The sequence below is a fragment of the Alligator sinensis genome, unplaced genomic scaffold (genome assembly GCF_000455745.1).
Source record: "Alligator sinensis unplaced genomic scaffold, ASM45574v1 scaffold533_1, whole genome shotgun sequence".
NCBI classification, from domain to species: Eukaryota; Metazoa; Chordata; order Crocodylia; family Alligatoridae; genus Alligator; species Alligator sinensis.
In genome coordinates this window covers 1,523,163-1,534,881 of record NW_005842330.1, presented here as the reverse complement: position 1 = coordinate 1,534,881, position 11,719 = coordinate 1,523,163, and the positions used below count along the sequence as shown (strand labels likewise).

Genomic DNA, 11,719 nt, shown 5'->3' with positions numbered 1-11,719 from the left:
AGGTGCAGCTGTAAGATCCCAGGATGCTGATGGCTCTGTTGTGGGGTGTAGTAATTGTGGGGGTGGTGGAGATGTGTTGGCAGGTTTTGTATTTCTTGTCCTGGCATGGTCTGGATCTTTTTGGTGTGTTCTGGGCTTGAGGAAGTTTGCTTCTGGTGATGAAGTTGGTGAGGTTCGATGCTTGTTTAAAGGCTAGGATGGGTGGCTCTGGGAAGATCTTTTTAAGAATAGGGTCTCTGTCTAGTATGAGACCTTTTTGTTTGGAGTAATTTAGTCTTGTTGACTTTTGTGAAACATTGAATAGTCTGACTTTTGCTACTTTGAATTATTTAGTGCATGGGGCTCTACATAGCCTAAGTTAGTCAGTAGGAACTGCTTAAGTTTTACCATAAAGGAGAGTGGGGTGCCTGTCATTGGACTTGTGTGCGGGTGGGTGTATAAAGGCATAACACTTAGACCAATTTAAATATAGTTTAAACTCCATGCATCCAGATATACAAGCTGCTTTAGAAGGGTTTGTAATCCTGCTGGCCTATTTCAAAAGTATATCTGGATAACTAAGTATATATGGATAAACAATTATTTTGAACCAGTTCTCTGCGAACTGGTTCCATGTTATGTGCAGCTACCAAGCTTTCTGTGACTAGTATCTGGTCAGTCCTCTAGGCATCCCAGATTGCACTGCTGACTTCTCTGGTACATAGGCAGAAGTTAACTTCTGTTGTCTGCGCTTAACTTCAGTATCCCTGCCTAGGGGCTCTGGGGATAGGTCTCTGTTGCTTTAAAGAGCTAGTCCATTTCTTTCCATTGGTAGCAGTTGATTAGGGTTCCCTGCAGCACAAGTTCGTGATTGCTGAATTTTCATAGAAACCATTAATTCGGGCAGGCTCTGCAAAAAATGGTGCAATTTTGGCAGGATTGCTGCAAAAAACAAAGAAACAAAAACAAAAAAAACCAAAAAAACCCTCCCCTTAACTGAAAATAAAATCCTGGATCCCGAGAAGGAGCCAGCAGTCTTCATGGTGCTGCAGCCTAACTGTGCATCCCGCATGGGGAAGTGGAGAAGGTGGCTGCTGGCATGAAGGGCTGACAGCGAAGTAGCTGCCACCCCTGCCCCTCACCATTGTTTGGCTGAAAAGGCTGCCTGCAATGTAGCTCCCCCCCTCCCACATCAGTGGTGAGGCATGGGGATGTATGATGAACAGCCCCCACAACCAATCAGGGGTAAGGGGCAGGGCCACTGGGGCCCCTCAGTCAATCAAAGGTGTGGTGGCGGGCAGGGGTGGGGGTGGTGCTGCACTCAGTCTGTGAAAATGGCACCTGGCCCCAGGATCTGCCCATGAAATCAGCCAGGTACTTCCTTGAGTTAGTAAACTCCCTTATTTGTGGTGGTAGATGGTCAGATGGAGGGGAGCAAGGGGTTTGGGGGACTGGCTGCCTGGACTCCTGCTTCTTTCTGTGTACAAAGGGGCTGAGGGTCCAGGGGGCTGCTCAATGGTTCCTCTGACATCAAAGGAAGGAAATGGACTGACTCTTTAAAAGTACAGACTTGCCCCTTAGGCCCCATACCTCAGTCACACAAGTAGGGATCCAGGCAGTTCCCCTGCCCTGAAATCAGCCTGGGATGCCTGAACACTAGTCCTTTTCCAGGAGTTGAAGTACATTGATGGGTAGCTTGGGAGAAAGTGCTCTTTAAAAGCTGAGACAACACTAAAATTTTCAGCAACCAGAAACCCAGAAGTGAGGGTCCAGGCAGCCCCTCCCCCTCGCCCCCCCCCACACTTCTAAACACTCTCAGCCATGGTATCATTATAGAGATTTCAGTAAAGTGCAGGACTGGGTCTTGACTGAACTCAAGCTGTTCCAGAAACTTATATGCCAATGGTTAGGAAACTTTTTCTGATTTTATTATAAATTTATTCACAGACAATTGATGGTCATTTATCCTTGTGCTACCATTGTCATTTAACTCAAATAGCTTTCTCCTAGGTGTTATTCCCCTTGATGTGTTTATTGATAGGTAAGATTGACCTAATCCCTCTGTTTCTTGATCATTAGTAATGCAGCACACCCCTGTATTTTAAATGGACACTTCATGTAAAAAGTCTAATATTCCACATAATGGCCAATTTTATATCGTTATTATTTTGAAGTGATTCAGTATATGCTCCTGCAATGTGACTAGAAGGTTGATGAAGTAATTAGAGTTTTTATTGGATCTTGGAGTTATTATTCCCTTAGTACAAACTCTTGCAACTAGTCAGCTTTGGGGCAACATTCATCAAAAGTGACTCCCTTTCCCATTATGACATAATATGAAAATGGCAAGAAAATTTAGCTTCTATATTATATGATTTTGTTTACCAACAGCACTCAAATCTGAGTATAGTGCAAAATTGTGTGATGTCCTTAGTTTGCTAAATTCTACAAGGCATATATGATTTTTAGTCCGCCTTGTAATGGCATAGAAAAGTATCAACAGCACCTCTAATTTTTATAAGTCAAAACTGTGAAAATGGAAAAGTTTTAGACCTAATGGTTTCACTATTGGCAGGCATTATATTTAGACGACTGAGTTGTGTCAGTAAAAGTGCATTGAAAATATTGGGTTATGTATTGCTTTTCTATTTTCCTCAATAGAAGGTCGAGTGATAAAAATTCTTCATGCATATTGACACACGACTTTGTATTGTTGTCAGCTTTGGCCTGTAATATTGTAATATAGGTTACCTCCAATTAATTGGTTTAATAATCTATTTGTTTAGCTGTGAAAGTGGCAAGCACCATTCAATACAATATCCTGATATTTGTGTTCTTTGTGTATTTTAACCTCTCACTAACAGTAAGACTTTTATAGCTTTCAGATAAATGGAAACACAGACATCCATCTCCTTTAGACAGCTTTAAAATCTCTACCTAAATATATGGAAGAATTAGTGTATAGGAAAGTAGGAGGGGAAAAAGTGTTTCCAACAGCTAATTTGAGAAGCCCATCTCTGGTCTGTATCAACTCATAGGCTGTGGCACAAAATGTATTTACTTTCCAATGAAAAATCAGTATGCAGCAAAAAAAGAAATGTTAAAAACCAGTGCCCATAAAACCATTTTTAAACACAGGTTCTAAGAAACTTCTGCTTTTTAAATTTTCCAAAACTAGGTACACTATCCTGCTGACACCCCACCAAAAGTATTTTTCTACGTCTTGTTTAAGAATTGTAGTATATTAAGTAATACTATATGCAAGTTGTTTGAACTGGGAGTTTATAGAGTTTATATTACACTAGTTCAAATAGATTTCTTGAGTTTTAAAACAATGCATTTATACAAATTCAATTTTTGTTGTTGTTTTTATCTGAATCCCTTAGCATATAAATTAAGACCCAATGGGTAAGCATGGGAAGTTAATATTTGCTTCATGCATAGTTGGAATGTAACCCAAGTATTGCAAGGTTTTGCCTTGCTTGGAAAGTTTTAGACACAGATATCATTTTCTTTCTTGACTAAGTAGGATTTGGAATGTAAATGCCAAATACAAAATTGCAATCCTGGTAATCCCTGCTCACAAATTGCTGAACCCTGATTGGTCCTTCCATTTTGATCTTAAAGTTCCCCAGGCCTCCGCCTTCACAAGGTTGAACAGCTTGACATCTATCTCATACCTAGATATCAGAATCTGAAAATTGTTTCTTTATCTAACCGCTGAGGAGTTATACTAAACCTCATTATACTTGAGGGGTTATATGTACTGAGAGCACTTCTACACATATAGGATTGGGCTCCTTAGAAAATGCAGTGATGGCTGTGATAATCTTTTGAAATGGAAGATGTGACGTGTCCCTTTTAGACAATAGCCTAGTGAATAGAAGACTCACGAGGATGTGGAAGACCTGGGTTTATGTCCCCTATTTCTGGAGAAGTGTTGTACCACCATGCTATAATCTGTCCAGGTGATACAGGACACTTTTCCCTCTCTTCTTGTGCATAAAAGAATTAAAATTTCATTGAGCAAGAAGGGGAAAAGGATTGTAGGTAGTGTTAAGGAGGGATGGACCTGGGCCTAAACCCTGCTCAAAATGAATAATAAATTCATTCATTTCTATATTAGAAGTGTAATGATGTGGCTGGATACCCAAGACAGTTGCCACACATGGGGGCAGCAGTGACTTCTGGCTGCCATTGTCATTGGCATGATTATGTGTCTGTGGTGACCAATCTTGCACAGTAGTGAATACATTGGACACCCTGAGGCAGAGAAGAGAACTGAAGCTGGGAGAATGCTCTGACTACTAGACTATTGTATACAAGAAGGGTGGAGCCTGCCGCAACCGTAATTGGGAAAGGGGGGTGGAAACTGAACAAAAAAATAATCCACACTGGCTCCATTTTGAAAAGCTTTAAATTCTGTGCATCCTGACTCACAGACATACTTATTGCAGCCCCAAGTAAGGTACCTATGCCTTGGAAAACACCAGAACTTAAGACACAGCTATGTCCTCAGCATTCTGGTGCCCAAAATGGTTTCAGATACCAGAACAGCAGACTAAAATAGACGCATTGCACCACTTCAGCCTTAACCACTGAAGACCCATTTTGGGGTTAGTCCTAAAGGATTGTCTAATAAATTCTACCTCTAATGTGTTCTAGTAAGTTTGCCTTGAGATGAAACACATCAGGAAATCAGCCATACCTAAACACTGAACTGAAGCATCAAGTGTCTTACAAAAACTACAGAAGAATGCCTCAATTTGTGGGTGTTCCATCATGAAAAGGAAAATCCTGATCAGTTTGCAAATGTGATAATTGTTAAAAAAGAGTGCTTTGAAAGCATTTATCGTACTTCAAAAGAATATCAATAACACATTATCAATGATAACTCAAGCTGGATTTAGAGTTTTTAGTGCTTCTTAAAATCTTTTGGTTTACACTTCTTTCATGGCGTAGCATCCTACTTCACAAATCATGGACTTACTTCCTTGCTTCAAAAAGGCAAGTATGGAAAGACAAACCATGAACATTAAAGTAGGAAAAATAATAATGCCACACAGCTTACTGTCACTCCAGTCTGGTGATAAGTCAGAATGAGAGTAAAGTATTTTACTAAAGCAAATATATCTGGTTGCATAACATAAGAACTGCTGTTTATATCTAGGTACAGAGGTTATACATATTATGCTTTAACCACTCTGAAGTGCTCTAAAGCCATAACTGAACAGACAGTTATGCTTCTCAGAGTGCTTTAAAAATGGCAGATCTCACTCTAAGTTACCCCTCGATGGATGAGGTATTAGACTAAAGATCTTTCTGTTAGAGTGCCTTATCGAATGTCTATGCCAGATCCCACTGAGGGTTACCTTAGAGCGCAATGGCCACTATTCCAGGCGGCATTACACAGGGCTGTGCTCTAGAGTTTGTTTGCTCTGCCCTAGTAGTGAGATGGCCCCACCCCCTTGGCTGTCATTGATCCAAGTCACTGGCAGGCTCTGATCCCAGCCCCACCTCCTCTCTCCAGCCAGTTGTGATCTGCAGCCAGCCGGTGGAAAGGGAAGGGGGATTTCTTTCCCTGAAGCCACCCCAGCTCCACAGCATACCACAGCCCAGCTTGGGCGGCTGTGGTGGCAGGGGTCTGGGGTGGGGTTTCTCTCTCTGCAGCAGCCCTGGCCCAGTGGTATACCGCTGCCTAGCCAGAGAGGCTGCAGGGGAAAGGGTCCAAGATATACCGCCCCCCAAGCCACTGCTACTACTGCTTGCCAGCTGGTGAGAGGGGCCACTCCAGAAGCCTTCTGGGAGGTGTGTGCACTGGTGGCCAGTGTGGGAAGACTCTGAGCCCCTGCCCCCACACCAGACCAGCGCTAAACAATGAATCTGTTCAGGCCACTTGCACTCAAACGTAGTGCTTTAGGTGAAGCATGATAGAGCACTTCTGCCAGGGGCATTTTGAGTGTCTGTACTTCAGCTATAGGGTCAGACCCCAGGTCCCTATAGTCTAATATCTTGTCTCATATAGTGTAAGAGAATGGATGCTGAGGGGGAATTATGATGCAGAGGAGATTAGAATGCACACTCTTATTTGTAAATTCAAATTCAAAATAACCAGCAGTTTACCCTCTGCAAGAGTGGTACAAGCTGATTCAGTTCCTGCCCACTCCCACCCATGACTGAATGGCTCCAGCTCACCTGCAACTCATTAGTTGCCTCCACTAAGGACTTGATAGAACTCACCTGGCCCTGTCATGGGGGTGGGGTGCGGGGGCACAAAACAGGGTTCTCTGGACACAGTAGCATATGGGGGAAAGAAGTGGCTGGATCTGGAGGTTTTTGTAAAGGAAGAATATGTTCAATTACAGATAGGTAACATTTAAGAACAAAGGTTTGATTCTGAATGAGTTTAGTGGGTAAAGGGGTAGATAGAGTAGCGCTATCTCTCAAAAGCCCTCAGGTGAAAAACTGTAGTAGGAGAGTCTCAGACTCTAAAAGCTGAGCCATACTGAAGAACTGTTAACTCTACAATACCTGACCTCAAGAATGGGCTCAATAAAAGGTACTCTGTCAACTGAATTCTGTATTTTAACCTACTATACTCCTGGGGTTTGAGACTTGGTCCCTGCTAGGGACCTGCTGATCCTTCTGTTTGTACTAACAAACTTGTTCCTGGAAATAGAGATTTGAATTGAGCTCTGTGATGGTAACATCCTCAGTAGGGGAGAACTGGCCTGATAGTTGGATTCACTGCTGTGTGAGAGGGTGGATGGAGGTGGGAAAATAACTTGTTGGCTTTGAAAGCTGTAACAAATAGTTGAGAAGTATCTGGCTCTATTGTTGCAATTGGCTATATGGGAATACACAGCTGGCAAGACATCCTATTTTCAATGCAGTTTGAGTAAAGAAGTTCTAGGTTTATAAGCCCAAATTTTTGGCGGATCCAAGGAGAATATACTGCATTCAAAAGTTTATTTAAGTCTATCCCAACCGTGAAGTCAGCCAATAAAGGAGATCATCATTTCTTGTCTTGTAAATATTTTTTTTTCATCTAATCTGTATGAAAATACTTTGTGTGACCGTGATGGAAAATCTTTAGTAAATGTTAAAAGCAAGTTACAAAGCTGAAGGGGTGAAAGGGGTTATAGATATCCAGGCAAGGGTGACTATATAGTATAGGGTTGAAGGGGGGAGGTTGCAGCTAAATTATATACAAAATGCCCTATGCAAGGGAGCTGTATGGTTACAGAGTTGTGGGTTTTAAAGGTTACATGCAGACACAAGTAACAGCATGCAGGGTACAATTGCAGGGGTGAGGGAGAGTTCAGGTGGAAGTGGTCTCAGGTCAGGACCTAAGCCAATAAGAGGCTGAGGAGCAATCTAATTCTTAATACTTCCCCCCCCCCCCCCCCCTCTTTGATTTCAGAATGTTTTACCAAACAGGTCATTGTCATTCCACATACAGTTAGAGAAACTGAGGTTCAAAGTCACCCAGTAGGCCAGTGACAGAGTTGGGAATTGAACTGTTATTTTTCCTGGTTTGTTATAACAGTTTATAGACTTTGTAAACCTTCCTCTGGGTTTTGAGTTTTACAGCTGGCTCAAAGGTCTATTGCAGTGATTCTAAGCCAGGGTGCTATGACATACATATAAGGGGGTTTCAGGCTGCCACACAAGATATACTCAAGAGATTTTCAAATAGGAATCCATAATGTTAAAAACATTCTGACTTGTTCTGGTCTTTCTGTTCTTTGCAATAGAAGAGTTGCTATATTTTTTTTCTGCACTCAAACTGGGTGAAAATTAAGAACTGGCATTCTTAAGGGGTGGGGTGCCTTTAATTTAGAAAAGGTTGAGAACCACTGGTCTATTGCGTGGTGTCTCTCTCTTTTTGCTTTGTTAATTTGTGGTTTAGCTGTAGTTATCTTTAATATGATTAGTACTTGCCCCTAACATTTTTACCTTTGTAGGAACAAGGTTGTAAAAGTAAATTTATAGTCCTAATCTTCTTTTCCTGTTTGTTTTTCTGTGTACTTTATAGAATTTCAGTTACATGCCTCTTAAGACTGACTCTAGACTAGATTCACAGCCAAATTTGGGAGTTATAACACTTAAATTTTAGTCTGTTAGAGTGAAATCAACAGTATGTAAGCTTTCTGCATGCATTGGGAATGAAACTGGAAACAGCCAACACACTGAGCGGTGAACTTGCCTAGCTAGCCTGTAAGAAATGTCAGAGAGGATGTGTATTAAAGGCCTGCTGCTGCTTGGGATTTAACAGGTGCAGGGAAAAAAAAAAGGCTGCTACTACTACATTTGTTATGGGATTCACAGCCTGGGACCCATGCCTGTAGTTGGAAATTAACCCCTCTTCAGTTTTTGATAGAGATAAGGCCATCTTTATGTGCCAGAAGAGGCTCTTCCTATATCAAATTAGACTAATTTTCAGATAATGTATCCACTAAATGGCAGAGATGGCAAATCACAATTTGCCAGCTCTGAGAATGGCATGACCACCAAGAAATAGGGGATTAGAGGCAATTCCTACCTTCCATGAAGAAGCCAGTCCACCTCACATAAAAATGATTCAAGATTCATTTATATGGAATGGAAGAAAGAGCAAAAGAGAGCAGGTAAACACTTTTGGGGGAAAAGGCCTGAACTCCTCCCTGATTAGTGCTCTCACATGTCCGTCCGTCCTCCCTGCCAGTTAATCTCAAAACTCTACCTATGAAGTAGGAAAGGTGAGGTGGAGATTTTCTCTGCCCCCCCCTCCAAATAGCATATGAGTTGATTTAGGGTAGTGGCTCTGAACTGTTTGGGGCTCAAGGCACCTCTCCATAACTTTTTATGAGTTGAGGGGCACTTGCTTTCAAAAACTAGCTTACATATCGGTGCTCATCTCCTTGCAGAGTGACCATTAAGTGGGGACAGGAGATCCTAAGGCAGGGGCAAACCTGAGCTTGCACATATGTCTTTATACCTTGTAGTACCTTTCAAAGGATGTAGTGGCACCCTGGGTGCTGTGACACCTGGTTGAGAATCTCTGGTTTAGGACTTTCTCCTGTAAGGTTGGAGTTGTAGATTTGAACCTGGTCAGGCTAAAAGGGGAATTAAATTCAGTTCTTCTGCTTCCTGGATGAGTGCTCTAACCATTACACTGCCATATAAAAAAGTAGGGAGGATTCCCTCACTTGGTCTTACTTTGCAGTCAAGTAGCAACCACTGCTTTGCCCCTCAACTAGATTGGACAATGACCCCACATGGGTTGTTGAATTCAGTACCATCATGCAACCATGTAATAAACACCAAGTCTATGATGGTCCACACAACAATTCATGCTGGTCCTTTTTGCACTGCACAAATCACAAAATGTCCCTGAAACCTGCTATCATGCATGACTTGTGAATTCTGATGAGGGAGGGATTTAAACACTGAGAAGAGTGCCAATGTGTTCAGCCCGGTTATAACAGATTCCTCCGTACTTGTGCAGAGGCAAAGCCTTGGGTGCTTAGGGAACTCTTCTTGGGGAGGGGCATTAGGTGCATATGGGAAATTCAGGTGGCATATGAGTTAAGTTTGCAAATCACAGTCTTGGACTTGTACAGACTTTGGAGGTTTAAGCCCTAATGTGGAATAAGCTCTTTGTCCTTTTTTTGTATTTATTTGAGGTCCCTAGTCTCTCTTCAGTGCACCTAAAATAAATTATCAAAACTAAAGTGGCACATTTCACTTTCCTACATAATTATTTCATACAAGAGGATTGAAGATAACACACCGTGAATGTTGCAGTGCAGTTAGTGCTGATAACATTGTTAATGATGACACCTTTAGATCTGAATAGGAATTGGGAAACGTCTGTCAAAATATAAGATTAGAGAATGAGTGAATTTAATGTGCTCCAAAAGGGACATATTGGAATATTCATGAATACTTAATTCCTGTGGGCAATCTTTCTTTTGATGCAAGACTAAAAACATATTCCTGAATATACAATGCTGAGAAATACTATAAATAATACAGGTGTGCAGTTTAATCAAATCATAAAGAAAGTGGGCCCAATTCTAGTCTTAATTAGATGGGAGCAAATTTCATCAATTTCAGTGGAATTTTTGCTGGTTTTAGTGAAGGCAGAACTGGTTTCCCGGTATTTTGATCAGTATATTAGTGCTACTTTCCTTTGCTCCCATACATGACTCTGCATACCTACTTCAGCTGTTGCATAACAATTTCTTGCAAGGTCAAACTTAAATTGGAGTCAGATAGCTCGTCTGCTGCATCAAAATAAGTATGACTGTTCATATAAGAAGAATGTGTCGGTCTAATCACTAGGACATAATTTCTGTTTAATGTGAATTGGGGAACCTTTATTTTGAATTGGCACAGTGTGGCAGCTATGGAATTCCAACACCTGAAGATTTTCTCCTGTATGTATGTGTGTGAGAGAGAGCGCACTTTTCTGGCTGGGGGCTGGAATGACCCACCCCTGGTCAGAAGCAGGTGGACAGGTGCTAGGACCTAGGTGCCACTTGCTTGCCTACATAGTAGCATGGAGAGAACACCTGCAGCACCTGTAACAGCTGAAGTCCCATGTCCAAGGGCCAGATTCCCTGGTTTCACAGGTACTAGGTTACCGACCTCTACCCGAGAATGCCTAAACAGTATTTCTCTCCATGTTGTTAAACTGAGGCCTGGATCTGCTCGGTGTCAAGGTTGACCTCCATATTCTAAGCACTTCCACTCAAATTATCTCTTCCCTAGTAAAGCTCAGTGGCTTTTTTTATATGTAGATATGCTAGGTAACTTCTTTCTCCCCCTCTCTCTAGTAGCATGCTATTACAACTATATCTAGTGATACTTATATAAGTGAGGTGGTACGTTTAGAGGGGAAAATTGTCATTTGTGCAATATCTGTGTTTTAATGGATGTGATGCAAAGAAAGCAGTTAGCTAGAAGTATTATCCTGCAAAAGAAGGTTGTAACATTTAATTAGCATCTAAATAAAATGCAATTGGGAAAGCATGTGCATCTCATTTTGCAGAGAATAGTCCAGCAACATACAAGGGGGGGGGGTGTATCTTTTTTTTTTTTTTTTTATCTTGTACAGTAGATGATTTTGGCTTTATAGTGTCACTGCAACTTTACTAAAATGTAGTACAAAAATGAAAACTTTGGCATATTTGACTTTTTTTTGTAACCCTTAGAAAACCAAATGCAAAAGGAAACACTAGAAGGCCAAACAAAATATGGAGTTACAAAGTTGGTGACAATATTCACAAAAATGGTGTGCCCCTCCTTTTTCGATAGAAATGAGGTCTTGGGGCTACTTTTCTTCACATGCAAATAACATTTTGATTCTGCTAAGTGGCTCAGGACAGCAAATTATTCCAAGGGAAAAATTGGGTTCCTTGGGTACAAAGGTAGTGGAATTTATGAAAGGCTATATTATGGAGGGTGATCCAGATATTTATCTACTAGCATCTCCACTAGCTTCAGGTTTTAAAATTCTTCTCTTACTCTTGAAACTTTTATACTATAGGGCAATAAGTTAGTTACTATCTTGTAATTCACCTGTGGTTTCCTTGTCCCTTCAGCAACTTCCAGAATCTTTCACCTTTTTAGTCCCTGAACTACAAGTCCAGGTTTCAGTTTAATGATTGGAGTAATCCAGGCACTACTATACCGTCAGCATACTGCTCATTACTACTGCATTTTGCACTGATTCTTCCAGAAGCTTTTGCTC

General features: G+C 41.4%; 1 protein-coding gene across 1 annotated transcript in view; it reads left to right on the top strand.

Moving 5' to 3' along the window:
* Nucleotides 1-6,297: 6,297 nt before the first annotated feature.
* LRP1B (LDL receptor related protein 1B) overlaps nucleotides 6,298-11,719 on the top strand; it is a 1,375,759-nt gene continuing 1,370,337 nt past the window's right edge. The window contains exon 1 of the mRNA XM_006028602.1: nucleotides 6,298-6,538. Coding sequence (XP_006028664.1) covers nucleotides 6,523-6,538 — 16 coding nt within the window. The 5' untranslated portion in view covers nucleotides 6,298-6,522. The remainder of the gene's footprint in view (nucleotides 6,539-11,719) is intronic.